This window comes from Nipponia nippon, unplaced genomic scaffold (genome assembly GCF_047370975.1).
Source record: "Nipponia nippon isolate SJK-2023a ecotype South Korea unplaced genomic scaffold, ASM4737097v1 scaffold_6, whole genome shotgun sequence".
Classification (NCBI taxonomy): Eukaryota; Metazoa; Chordata; class Aves; order Pelecaniformes; family Threskiornithidae; genus Nipponia; species Nipponia nippon.
The window spans coordinates 81,421,612-81,435,171 of NW_028262380.1; the positions used below are offsets into that span (position 1 = coordinate 81,421,612).

Genomic DNA, 13,560 nt, shown 5'->3' on the forward strand with positions numbered 1-13,560 from the left:
GCGAGAGCTATAGCAAAAGACAGCCAGCGCTGCGTGAGGGCCACAGAGACCCGTAAGACAGTGCTGAGCACCGCCTGTTAATCCGCAGGCACAGAGGGTAGCGCAAATGTCACGAGGTGGGTTTCTAACACGACTGCTGCTCCGGTTTCTTTGCTTTTGGAAATTCTGTCTCCACGCGTGAGACCTCAAAAACCTCAGACAGAGGCATGTTGCAAAGAAAGCAATAAGGCCTTACATTGGGAGATCGTATTAGAGAAAGCACCGTAAAAAAGCAGAGCTAAAAAGCACTGGGAGGACTCAAACCAGGAGCACAGAGGAAATCCCACCCACCGCAGCCATGTGTGTCGGGACACAGCAGGAGGACAAAAGCTCTCCCTAAGCCCTGCTGCCCTGTGACTGCCGCTCTCTCCAACTGCCCGAGCGGGAAGCTGGAGGGGCTTCACCACCGATACTGCTGGCTCTTCTTGCCTGCCGAATGAAGCAAATGCAAAGCGACCTGGCAGTAACGAGCTGCAGAGCATCCCCGCTCCGAGCACCTGCTGCTCCTCTGAGCAGCTTTTGTTCGCGCCCGACAGCATATGGCAGCGTCTGACATGCAGAGCTCTGCCCCCAGCCGGCACGCGCCCCTCGCCATTTCGGCTCTGTAGCATTATTTAGGAGCAGGAGCTGCAAAGCGGAGGCAACAGCTGCATTTTGGTGTCGGGTCAAGCAGCAAGGAAGCGTCACAGAAATAAAGCATTGTAAAATCTTTTATAAAAATCTACAGAGTTTTCCTTATGGAATCATAGAATCGTCAAGGTTGGGAAAGACCCTTAGGATCATCGAGTCCAACCGTTAACCTAACACTGCCAAGTCCATCTATACCATGTCCTCGAGCACCACATCTATCCGTTCTTTAAATACCTCCAGGGATGGAGACTCAACCCCTGCCCTGGGCAGCCTGTGCCAATGCTTGACCACCCTCTCGGTGAAGAAGTTTTTCCTAATGTCTAACCTAAACCTGCCCTGGCGCAGCTTGAGGCCGTTTCCTCTCGTCCTATCGCTTGTTACTGGGGAGAAGAGGCCGACCCCCCCCTCGCTACAGCCTCCTTTCAGGCAGTTGTAGAGAGCGATAAGGTTTCCCCTCAGCCTCCTCTTCTCCAGGCTAAACAACCCCAGTTCCCAATGGGACAGTAAGAAGAACCTGCTCAATCTCCATGCTAACAGGGATCTTGGTGGAAACTTTGATGTTAAGTTTGCATTTCCAAAGAGCCTATGCTATCTATCTACCTAGTGCCCTCATAGCTTTTGGTCAGCGCGCACGCTGCCGGCCAGCACGCCCTCACGGGGCAAGGGGCAGAGAGGAGGATTGCAAACAACCCTTCAGACGCAGCTGGGATTACGGCAACAAGGGAATATATGGCTTTAAGGTATAGGAACTGCATTAATTAGCATATTAGCCATGATCACGGAACAACCGGATCTAACACTACAGAGAAAGTCCATATGGATGGACACAAGGGATTGCGTAGGCTGCCCAGAACACGTACTGCATGCATGCAACAAGAAAATCAGCACCCAAGTACAACGTTGAAGTAAAACCCACTTGTACTTGAACATTGCAGGTTGGTGTGAACAGGAACTACGATCTGAATTCCAGCTCCCTAAAAGATGCCATCTCATTGCAATTTGAACTCATGCTTTCAAATATTTACAGGTTTCAACTCGAGCGGAGACTTCAACTAAGCTGCACAGAGACGAGGAGGGCAGAAACACAGTTTCAGTTCTCAGCTGAGCTGTGGGTTCCTCCCCTCAGTTTCTCCTCACTTCTACCTGTCTCATGGGGCGAGCGATGCCGGCTGCCTGGATCGGGAAACACCCTCAGGAACAGTGAGGGACCTACTCCCCACACAGGGTCAGGCCCTCCTGATCTCAGAGCACACCAGCGCAAGGATTCCCTCTCCTGACAGAAATAAATTTACCTGTCATCTTTGTTAATTTGATCGCCAAATCCAACCGTGTCGACAATAGTCAGCTTCAGACGGACATTACTCTCCTGGAGCTCGTAACTCCTGGCTTTCAATCTCACACCAGGCTCGTTGTGCGTCGCAGGTTCACTTTCAAACTTGGTGTTGAACAGAGTGTCCATCAACGTTGACTTGCCGATGCCAGTTTCGCCTGAGCACACAAAGGCAACATTAGTATGGTCCAACCCCTCTTACGCACCTCATTCTCAGCGCACATTTGCCAGGCTAAGGAGTTATTCCACTTCGGTAGCAGTGGAATTAGGCTACGTGCACGCAGTTAAGCAAAATAATCCCTGCCAGAATAGATGGCTTTTGAGACAGTCCCCAAGGACTGAAGCAAGGACTCTGTGGACATTGGGAGGCAACAGCAGCTCTGGCTTCTGCTGCTGGGCTCCGACTGATTTCCTCCGCAGGTCATACCGCCAGGGTCTCTGCAGCACACCCTGCAAACATACCCGATCAAAGCACCAGGCGCTGGGGATGTGAATCCAAAACGAGCCCCCGCTAGGCGGAAGCTGCTACCCTGACAGACACCAAGACAAACCAAATGCCTTCAGAGCTAGAAGGCGTCACCCGCAGGTAAAGAGCGAGGCTGCTATGCTGGGAACGGCAAGAGAAATTCAGGGCTCCGTGGGCCAGGCTTTCAAGGGAGATGGACCACAGTCACAGGCAAGGACACAGAAAGGGGCATCACCAGAGATGCCGAGTACCACTGACCTCAGGTATTTTTCATTATTTTGGGAAAGGGGCTTATTTCACACATATAGAGAGGCACACAGTCTTTTCCAGTAATACTATTGTTAACGTTTCCTATGGGAAAAGGGGGAATTGGAGAGGACGGGCTGAGGCTTATGAGACTCCCTGAATAGAAGGTACTAAACTGGGCGGAAGGGGAAAAAAATAAGAAAAAAAATTTTAAAATCACAACAGTTTTAAGAACATTTACTTAGACATTTGCCGAGTGAGCCCTGCTCCTCGGAGAAGGGAAAGGACTCCTTCCATGATGAACCAGCAAATGCCTGCTGCTGCTAGAACCCTGTTACTGGACTTGCTACACTGGCAGTGCAAGAGAGACAAATTATCATTCCTTTCCCATAAAAGCATTTGCCTCCAGTGGTTTTCAGCTATTGCCTGTGGTTTTTACATTGGCACGACCTGACTGGTGATGCAGGCTCCCTCCTGCTCGATGGCACGACGAGCGCCAACCTCCCCACCTCGCAAGCAGGATCTCTATCCAAAGACAGCAAGAAGCTGTTCTTACTCCAGAAATACTTAATTCTCTTTTTAATAGTGCAGGCTAAGTCCTAGTTTTCATACAACTTTCTTTACAGAAGCAAGTTATAAATTCTCTCAGCTCTCAGTTTGATTCCCAAGGAGATATCTGATTCTCTACATGTTTTTATGCTTTTTTTTTTCCCCCAGCTCAGTTTCCGTTCCTTTTTCAAGAGAAGCACAAAAAACCATAGCGAAACTTGGACGATGATAATTTGAGACAGAGAAATATGTAAAAAGTTTAAAAAAAAAAAAAATCTACAATAGCACACTGCTTAAATACCAATTTTTAAAGCTATTACAGGTTCAACTAATCCCCAGTGCAATTAGTAACATGGATGAAAGCATTAGCCTAAATCCCATTTTTAAGTCAAAAGTGTTTGCTTAGCAATTACGCTCTCAAACTGCGACCCATGCTGTGGGCAGGGGGTGGGCTGAGGTTACGTCCTGAAGTTGCTCCAACTGAAGAGATGCTGGGATTTGGGACAGACCTCCTGGACTTCAGCGTGCAGCTCTGGCGTTTGCAGGTCAGGCTTGTGAGGGGGGCCCATCCCAACCTCTCATCTCCCCCCCAAATCTTAAATAGGAGGGAATAATTGAAGAGCAATGCAAAATATCAGGTGGGAGAGGGGAGCCTGCATCTGGGATCGCCCTCAAGCATCTCTCTAGGCTGTATGCAGCTCTCCTGGCGTGAAAAATCTCTCAAAATATGCAAAGCCCCCACTTTGAAGACCTGAGAGAACCATATAGTACTTGCGTCCACAGAGACAAATACCACTACTCAGCAACTGCCTGTTGCTCTGTGGTACTCAACAGTTCATTTTCCTGGCTTTGACTTTGACGGTTTTCGTGCTAGGCTCAGGAAGGCAAGTGAATACTTAACGCCCAGTAAAATAATTAAGCAGAGAGACGTCTGTCGCAGCATTCCTGTCCTGGGAAGCTGCAGGACATAAAGCAAGCTTTTAAAAAAGAATGAACAAATGAAAGACATTTGACGTGAAGACAGAAAATATACACGACATTATAGCTCAAAATTCTAGGCCCACATAGAGCGCAACCCACATGAAAAGATCAGTCCTAAACTGATGGCGCAGACCGTTAATGTCTGAAGCTACGTATTTTAGTGAGCTCCTGATGCGAATGCTGCGCTGCTGCATGCTGTGCAAGATGGGCTTTGCAGCATCTTATCCATGCACACCACAATTCAAAGCCTCCCGTTACAGTGCCAAAGTTAATTGTGTCCCATCTCAAAACACAATTTCAAAAATATTTTTTTAAATGGGGAGATGTCTATCCCTTGCACAACTGCAACAATTTGTGTGAGATTTTAATTTGAGGCAAAAAATGGTTGATCAGCACATTTTACAAGAAAAAAAGAGTTCAACCAAATTGCTGTGTTAATGGACACATATCAAGTCATGCTAAGAGAGGAATATTTACTGCCAGAGAGAAAGGCAATTAATTTATGCCATTTTGATCCAAGAGCTGCCTGCTAATCGGGATGCTCCCTGCTGAATTTTAAATGGTTCCACGCTGCTAGGAGAGTCACGTGAGGGCTGGTAGCTTGAGCGCGCAGAAGGACAACTATTCTCTTATCTCGTTCTTCGACGTGCAAAGCTACAGACAGGAGTCCAGTTTGTCTGCCAGGTTTTTTTTCAGATGGCTCCCCCTGCACTGCAGACAGACATTCTCAACTTGCTGTAGAAAATCACAGTCAGGGGGTTGTGGGGGTTTTTCCAGCTAATTAATGTAACTAATTAGAAGGGACAATACTCCCTTCTTACAGGCTTAAACGAACAGCGAATGGAAAGATGATGTTTGTAGACTGCTCTGCCAAAAGAAGAGTAAAACCCACCGTTTTTGTCAGTTTACAGAACCACTTTCTGGGGGCATCTTGAAGAGGTCCACCAATAGATCAAGGCTGGTTCAGCACACAGCTCCCTAGGGCTGAGCAAGGGGTTTCCAGCTGCACAGTAGCCATAGAGTGCCAAGGCAGCAGGTATCTATAGGTAAGAGAAGGAGTTGCCTCCCCACATTTCACCCTCTGAACAACTTGGGCAAAGTAACACAGTAACTCAGGCTATAAAACTAACTTGCAGCATCCAGATTAAATACAGCAGGGAACGGGTGACAGGCTTTGTTCTCAAGTACATCATTTGGAGACTAAAAATGGCATCGTTTCCAACTGGAGAAACTAAGAATATAACGAGACAGGCAGGCAAAGCCTGGAAGGGAAGGAATGCAATATTTTTGAGAAACAGCCTCTGCGCTCAACCCAAAGAAAGGCAGATGTAAGTTAACATTTTTTTTAAAAATACATTTCGTTCCCAAGTTAGCTCACTTTCCTTATGGGCAGCCCTTGGGGAAAGGAGAAGCGCAGTACCATCAAAAGGGTAGATTTTTAACACCTAGAAATGTCCATGTTTTGACTCACGGGATGGGGTAGAGAAAAGGAAAAGAGGGATACTAGATTTTACCCTGGAGCAGCTCTGGGAAGAAACTGTTACTTCCCTGCCACAACGGTCCCCACTGGCTCGGATCTCACCCTTCGCAGGAGGGAAAAGGTGCTAATTTGTGAATACGCGTGCACCCCTTGGCGTGAGCTGGCCGCCCAGCGGCGCAGGATGCCTTACCCACGCAGAGAATGTTGAAGCAGAAGCCCTGCGACGTTGACTTGTTGACCAGCTGATCGGGGAGGCTGTCGAAGCCCACGTGGCCAGAAAGGGACAGGTTCCTAAGGTCATCGCTCTGTAAGACCAAGAAGAAAGGCATTTAACAGAGTTGCAACACCCCCATCAGGGAAGAAGGCTGTGCCTAGTCCTGTCAGAACTGTGTAGCAACACAAGAGTTCTCGGGACAGAGGATCTTTCTGTCTTAGGTTGGTCCCCCCAGATGTGCTCTCCTCCTACTTCTATCCCGCGCTCAGCCGCGGGGCTCGGGAGCCAAAACATCCCCAAACCCAAGGCATGCAAACAACCACCAGACTGTTTCTCCATGCCTGTGACTAATAAACCATGATTCTGTACCAATCTGCAACACCCAAACATTGTTTCTGAGGCCTCAGCATCACATATCCCTAGGGTTACCCAAAGATTATTTAGGCAGACACCCAGAGAAGAGAATGAAACACCATCATAGCTGCAAGCAGACCAATTCCTGTTTGATTGCCCCAGCCAGCCTCCCCTTTCACAGCTCCCCCAGCAGCGTAGGAGCTTCCCCAAACCACCCAGGGAGGCCAGCTCTCCCCAACAGGACATGAAAGAGTGACACCGGTTGCGATGCGGTCCTGCTCGCAACTCCAAAATCTATTCCTGATAGAAACCTGTGTAAGCAAGCAGAGAGCCAAGCTCGTGCTCCCCTTGGCTCCGTGTGCGAAAGGGAAGGCGCAGCTCCCTCGGACTTGCTCTACCCTCCCAGCCATATGAGGGAAACCCAACACTCTTGCACTTTTGCTGCGACCCTTCGGCATGGCCACAGCAGGACATAGCTTAGATGGCAACACCGCCTCTAAAGCCAGCTAAATCTCTTTCCACCTTTTACAGGCCTTGGCCGGAAGGGAAAAAAGCACGCGTGCTGCTCTGCGGATGCCTCGGTTCACAAATAACCTCATCCGACACGAGGTGAAAAAGCAGGGCACTGTTGCTGGCATTCCCTGCGTGACCTACGAAGCCTGCCGTGCTGTCCCTCCGTGTCTTCGGCAGGAGAACAGCCAGGCCAGGCCCTCCAGAGGTGCCGGTCACCCCTCGGGACCCGCTCTCCTCCTCCAGGCTGCCTGGGGGGCCTGAGCTGATAACATCGAACCCCCCAAGGCTGTTTTGGGCAGGGTAACAGGGCAGCGCAGACCTCGCAGCAGAGGGGTTTGAAACAACTCCAAGATTATATTTAGGACTTTTTTTCCACAACGGCTGTATAGTAATTCAGAGAGGCTTGGAAAAAGAAGCCAGCCCAGTTATCTCTTCCCCAGCAAATTGCAGTTATGCCAACATCCTGAGTACAGATAAAAAGAATAGCAAAAACCTCCTCGGCAGCCCTAGAGCAGCTCTGCTGTTATTTCACACGTTTTTTTCTGCAAAAGTTTGTTGTCCTTCACTTAAGATACTAACCTTTCTCCAAACCCAAACATTTCCAGTAGAGTCACTCCACCTAGGCCACACTGTTGAGCTAAATCACAGCCGTGGGCAGCCTCAGCCTGCTTTAAAGATGCTGGAAGCACCAGCTTCTTTTCCACAAAAATCAGTGGGCTTTGGACCAGACACGAAAAAAGACACTCTTCGGTTGTTAAAATAAGAATCAAAAGCGGAGGAGGACTTCCCACTCTCTGCACAACTGCTGAGCATCCCCACTTCCCTCCTCAAAAGATACAGACCAGCCGCCGATTGCGGGGAGGAATAAGTTACATCTGGGCCGAGTGTTGATGAAAATACCACTCAGACTTAAAGAAAGAAAGAAAAAAAACCCACCAAACAGAAATCTCAAAGTAAATATGTCTAAATCTGTGCCATCATCATAACTAAGAGGGATGGAGCAGGGAGCAAAGAGCTCCTTTTTGCCACGCTGGCACACGCAGCTTGACCCTGTACCAGGTACCCGAGCCTTCTCCTAACGCCCGAACCAGGCTTGGCTGAAGGCTTACTGCCAATACATGAGACTGTTCACTGCCATCCCTCCACGTACTGGACAGCTATTCACCAACACCGTACCACAGAAGCTTAAGGTGAATAAGAGATGCCACCTCCTTCACTCAGGCTGGGTAAAAAAAAAAAAAACAAACAAAAAAAAAACAACACGAAAGAGACCATCACCTCATTTACCCGCAACAGTGATTTTCCTGGAAAAGCCCCAGGCAATGGAGGGAGACCCTGGGATTTATGCACAATGTGAATGGGTTAAATTAAATATTTGTAACGTGAGTATTTTTAAAACACCAGTGGGCTTGGGTTTATGATTAAGTGAACAGAGCTCGGAGCAGATCCCAGAAAGCAATAGGTGCCCGTGACTCACAGGCTTCACAGAAAGTGGTGGGTGTTTAACATCTCTCAGCACAGCACCGATATCTTTCCCTGATATATTTTGGGAAAGCTAGTACTGCCTCATCATCAGTTACTCAGCAGGAACAGGAGTTAGACGCATCCCTTGCATCTGTGTCAGTTATTTTTTGCTGCATACCTTCTTTGGTTTAGATCCCTCCCCTTTCTTTTTTTTCCCCTGCAAGTGGCAAACATCAACAGTGGAAAAAACAAAAACTATCTCTACGCTTTTCAATGCCAAGTGTTTTTCACAAGCTGTGCTGCATAACAGGAGGCAGAAGCGTAGTCCGATATCTGCCCGAAACACCAAAACGCTCATGAAAAGCTCAGAGGCCCAAGGCATGGGCAAAGATGAAATGCAAATCCACGTCTCCACCTCCCTCAGTATTCCCCAGACTGCAGCACATCCCATTGAGTGGATACAGCAAATATGTGCATTTCTGCAGAAGCACCACAGATACGCATTTTGGACAAGGCGGGAGAGCCAAAGGGACTAGAGTTCCTAAATATCTCACTCTACACATAAACGAAAGCATCGTGAAACGTAACAGCCAGTTCCAGTGCATGCAGATGGACTTGGAGAGCCGCCACATTTTGGGGGGAGACGCAGGTCAGTCCTCTCTGAGGAGAGGGATTAAAGGGAACGGCGCACACTGCGTAACCTCTTACCAGTGCAGCCAGGCCTCTGCTCTTGCTGTCACCCTCTTCAAGGGGACAGCTTACTCCCGCTCAGTAACTACAGGGACATTGGCACAAGGGGAAAAACCCGGCCCCCTTTGTCCGCTCTCCCCCCAGCAGAGGTTTGGGCAGCAGGCTGGAAGCCGCAGGACCCCCACGAGGCTCTGCGGCCCCTTTAGCCACGGCACAGCTCTGCCAAGGGTGTCAGGCACCAAAACCACAATGGGCAATTTTACCAATTAGCCCAATTGCATCGGACTGGGCAGTTCTGGCTTTAGTAGCTCAACAGTGCTACAACCTTCAGCCCTCGGGCTGCCTGGGGAGGGGACAAGGACTGAAACCACTGCAGACTCAGGAGTGCCTCTTGAGCTCAGATTTTATCCACATGGAAAAAAAGCCTCTGCTGGAGAGCAACAAGCATGATTGCTCAGTGTATAATTAGTGGAACAGGCAAGTGATTCACGCATTCAGTCTGGCAAAACAGAAGTGTTTTTAAAACAACAGGATGCTAAGTCAGATGGCCACACCGCTCTGGCTGTGAGTCGCTGTGACAAGCTCCCGAGAAGAGCCAGTGGGCTGGGTTTTGCTCTCAGGTGAGCCATCCCACCGTGAACACCCAGAGACCAGCCCAGAGCCCCTGGGTGCACCCAACAAGCCACCGGAGCAATGCGACAAGCGCTGGTTTATTCCTGCTAAAAGAATAGCTGTTTGCCAAGCACCTCCCCTTGGTTGCAGCTTCAGGATCGATGGACAAGATCAGCATGGGTAAAACTGCAGCTCCACAGACATCTAGAGAGATCAGCCAATTTGCGCCAGATAGGTTGCTAGACTTGGGTGTCTGGATGTTCTCAGATCTCAAGACATACCAAGAGCAGCCTTCATTTTAAACTCTTCCTTACGACACAGTCCTATCTCCTTTATCAAACCCCACATTATAGGGCAAAGCCCTCCCATTCCTCCTCGCATACCACCTGCGTGAGCGGGAGGCGATTCTGAACCTCTGGAGCTGTATGCTAACCCCCACAAAAACTACAGAGTTACATGAACAAATAAATGCTTGTTTATTGGGAAAGATGCTGATCCCTTTGCTTTTCTTTGCAGTGACCTACAAGGCATCCCACAGTTGATATTTCTTGGGTCAACAACAATCTTTCAGATGCTGTTATCGCAGCTGCTGGTTTTAACTCTAGCAGGCTAAGGGAAGGGTAAGTAAAGCAGCCAGAGGCCTCCAGAGGCACAGCGTCTACTACGGACCATCACTCTAAAACGATTAATTGCCAGGACTCGATGTCCTGGTGCTCTTCATTTTAAGGGGGGGGGGGGGGGGGGGGAAGCCTTGCAAAAGACAAGAAGGGGTTTGCAATCTCAGAGCCCTGTCAAGTCTACTTTGGATCTGGCTTTCTTCATACACAGCTCCTGGTAGCAAAGGTTTTATAGGTCAAGCAACGCTGTAACAGATGCTCTGTGGCAAACAGTGGGTTTGCCTGGATGTAATTCAGTGAAGCTTTATAAAACAGTTTGGCTGACGAGGCACGTGCAAGTAGAGAATCAGCTCATTCCTCCTAAGCCACGGTGGCTTGGCAGAGCTATAGCAGGAATAAGGGGAAATGTATTGGCCTCAGCAGCAGGACGCCTGCGTGCGGATGGGGAGGTGGATATAAAGGTGGGTCCCATCGTTAGAAATGCATCGCTTCTCCAGAAGCGGCACAAAACAGAGCCACGTCCTTACACTTCATAACGTGTCCGGTAGCTGATCCGAGATAAAGCAAGGTTGCTCTTCTCCTGGGTAGAAAAAAGAGTGTCGCTCCCAACAGGCCGAGGAAAGAGGGTCCACAAGGACACCTGCATTTATTGCCCCGGTCCGCTCTCCTCGCTGAGGACTTAACCATGATGATGGCTGTTCCCTCCACCCAAGCAAGCTCCTGGCTGAGCCCCTTCTGCTTTAAGGCTGCTGGCAAAATATTCCCCTTCCGCCCCTCCTGGCCCACTGCTCCTGGCAGCTGGGGGTCAGCTTCACACGGCCTCCCAAGAGTTAAAGAAAACCAAACTGAGCCTCAAATTCAAGAGGGGAAAAATGCTGGTATGCAAAATATTGAGCTCAACCACAAATATGAACCAAGTGTTTAGTTATTTGAGGCCACACAACTTAGGCGGCACCTTTAAGAAATTCTGAAAGCTTTTATTGTTGTCAGCAGCTCAGGCCAGCTACATTTTTGCCCCATTACTAGGTGCACGTTCCCGCGTTTCTGAAGTAATCTTAGATGCTGCATCCAAAGCCAGGGACCTCAGAGATACTTTAGTCTGCTCAGACAAAGAGGCGGCTCAGGAAAGAGCAGCAAGCACAGAAGCAAAGACTAGCCAGCAAGAGACGCATCTGTCGTACCCATTCCCTGTGTTAAACCGGAGAGCTGGGGTCCCCGCCGGCAGGGCACAAAGTATTCCCAGCGCCTACGCCAGAGCCAAGCTCACCGTCTCAGTTCCTTGAAACAGCACCCACAACCCCCATCCCTTTCCTTATGGAGACTTAAGTGAGGGTTAAACCCTTAATTCTTGGGCAAGGGAAGTCAAGTATGTGGGGAACACGAACAGAAAGAACCATTCCTTTCCCCTCCTTGCCATAGCTAGTGCAGTCATGCCACAAGAAAACCGCCCATAGCAATCAATCAGTTCATCAAGGAAGGAAGGACGACTTTGTTGTTGTTTCAGGCTGGGATAACCATCAGTGTCACCAGCAGAGGAGGGGGAGTTCCTGTCTGCGTGCTGCTGCTGGCTGCAGACTCGGGCAGATGTCTCCACAGCTACTGAAGTCTGGGAGGTCTTTTTTTTTGTTTTCTTCCTTTCTTTTTTTCCCCTTCTCTCTCAACAGGGAGAGCAGACCCCTTTGGAAGACGTATCCTCATTCTGTAGATTCATATGTCAAGCAAGCCGTGAAGATTCATCGGCGAGGTAGGCAAGCTGGATGGCTAACGCCTCCCGCCGTGCCACCGTCCCACCGAGCGACTCGCTGCGGCAGCTATTGCCCCCAAGGGCTGGACCTCAGGAAACTGTCTTGTTCTTCCCCGATAAAAGCTGGCGCCAGCTGCAGCTGCTTAGGGGCACACAGCTTCTCAACAGCGCTGCTTCATTCGGTACATCCCCTGCCCCAGCCCTCCAGCAACATCAACATCGAAAACAGCAGCAAGGAGCCAGGTCTCCCTACTCCCAGTAACCAGAAATATCGTCGGCAAGGTGTTATGGCCCAGTTGGCTCCCTCGCTCAGTAATCATGGAGGTCACAGGGAACACAAAAAGGCCCTCCTTGAATGCACTGGTTTTTCCTTTTAATCCCAGAGAATCGGGCTAGCAAAAAAGGTTATTTTGTAGGAGGAAGACTAGAAGCAATTTAGCCAACAAAGCACCCGTTGGCAGCAGATGGGGAAGGGCAGGTCTGGGTCTCCTGCTGCCCTCCTCGCACAGAATATTGCTCTACAGATACATGAGATTTTAGCTGGGGAATCACAGACCAAAGAAGGCTGCCAGCGAGACAAAGTGATGGATTCCTCTGAGGAGACACCCTCAGAGACTGGGCGATGCTGGACACGCTTACATTAGCGCAGGCAATAACACGCAGCAGGGATGAGGAAGGCAGCATCCTCTCTCCCAGGCTGGCTCCCCGAGTGAATCGTGGGATGGCACCAGGAACGGCGAGCAGGCACCGTGCCTGCCAGAGGAAAATCCACCCAAGCAAAACCCCTGCTCCAATCCCAGCTCCCCCAGCACGGATGCAGCATGGGGTGGGAAGCACAAGGCCTACGTCCCAGACATCTAGCCCCAAATATCCTGGTTGCCATCGGCTTGCAATTGCGAGCCCCAGCCCCTGCCACGCGGCAAGGAAACGCTCCCTGCAGCCGATCGAGCCGCCGCTGTTCCCGCGCCTCCGAGGCACTCTGGCAGGGAGGCGAGGGGAATTGCTTACATTGGCAAGCTGCAGCAGCTCAGCAGGAAGATGGAGAAAAAGGATACAGTCGCATTCTTCTGGGAAGAGGGAAGTCAGCAAAATCTGACAATTCAGAAGTGCCTGTAGAGAGTGGGAACGAACATTTGTCTTCCAGGCCAAGCGTTTGGCTAAAGGTCAGCACAAGCTCAGAGCACTAACAGTTGCATTTATGCCAAGAACTGACATGAAAGACATTTCCCTCCATAGGTTTCCAAAAACCACAGACCTTTCTATTTGGAGTAAAAGTGACTAATGCCTCTAGCAGCCCCTGATGTCACAAACTGCTAACCAGAAAAAAAAAAAAAAAAAAAAGCTGGACTTTGGGGATGATAAGGACCATATGTGCATTCCAGCAAGGCTTGTAAACTCACTGAAGGGGAGGGGAGGGGGGGAAAAAAAAAAAAAAAAGAGGAGAGAGGAAGGAAGAAGGGAGGGAGGGGGGAAGAGACATAATGCGACAAACAAGAATGAAGACCATCCAAAGGCAGAGCCCAATGAGAACCAGATGCTCTTGGCTTCTCTGGCCCAATCTCTCTCCTGACAGGAGGACGACGTGCAACTAACTGCCTTTTTGACCGCTTGGATGAGGTTGATGAAATAAA

At 49.6% G+C, this 13,560-nt stretch overlaps 1 protein-coding gene across 11 annotated transcripts in view; it reads right to left on the reverse strand.

The window, feature by feature from the left end:
• SEPTIN11 (septin 11) overlaps positions 1-13,560 on the reverse strand; it is a 79,593-nt gene that overhangs the window by 44,124 nt on the left and 21,909 nt on the right. For all 11 annotated transcript variants that reach the window (XM_087737908.1, XM_087737907.1, XM_087737915.1 and 8 more), the window contains exons 2-3: positions 5,912-6,026; positions 1,962-2,157 (exon numbers count right to left, since the gene is read on the reverse strand). In XM_087737908.1, the coding sequence (XP_087594034.1) occupies positions 1,962-2,157; positions 5,912-6,026 (311 nt within the window). The remainder of the gene's footprint in view (positions 1-1,961; positions 2,158-5,911; positions 6,027-13,560) is intronic.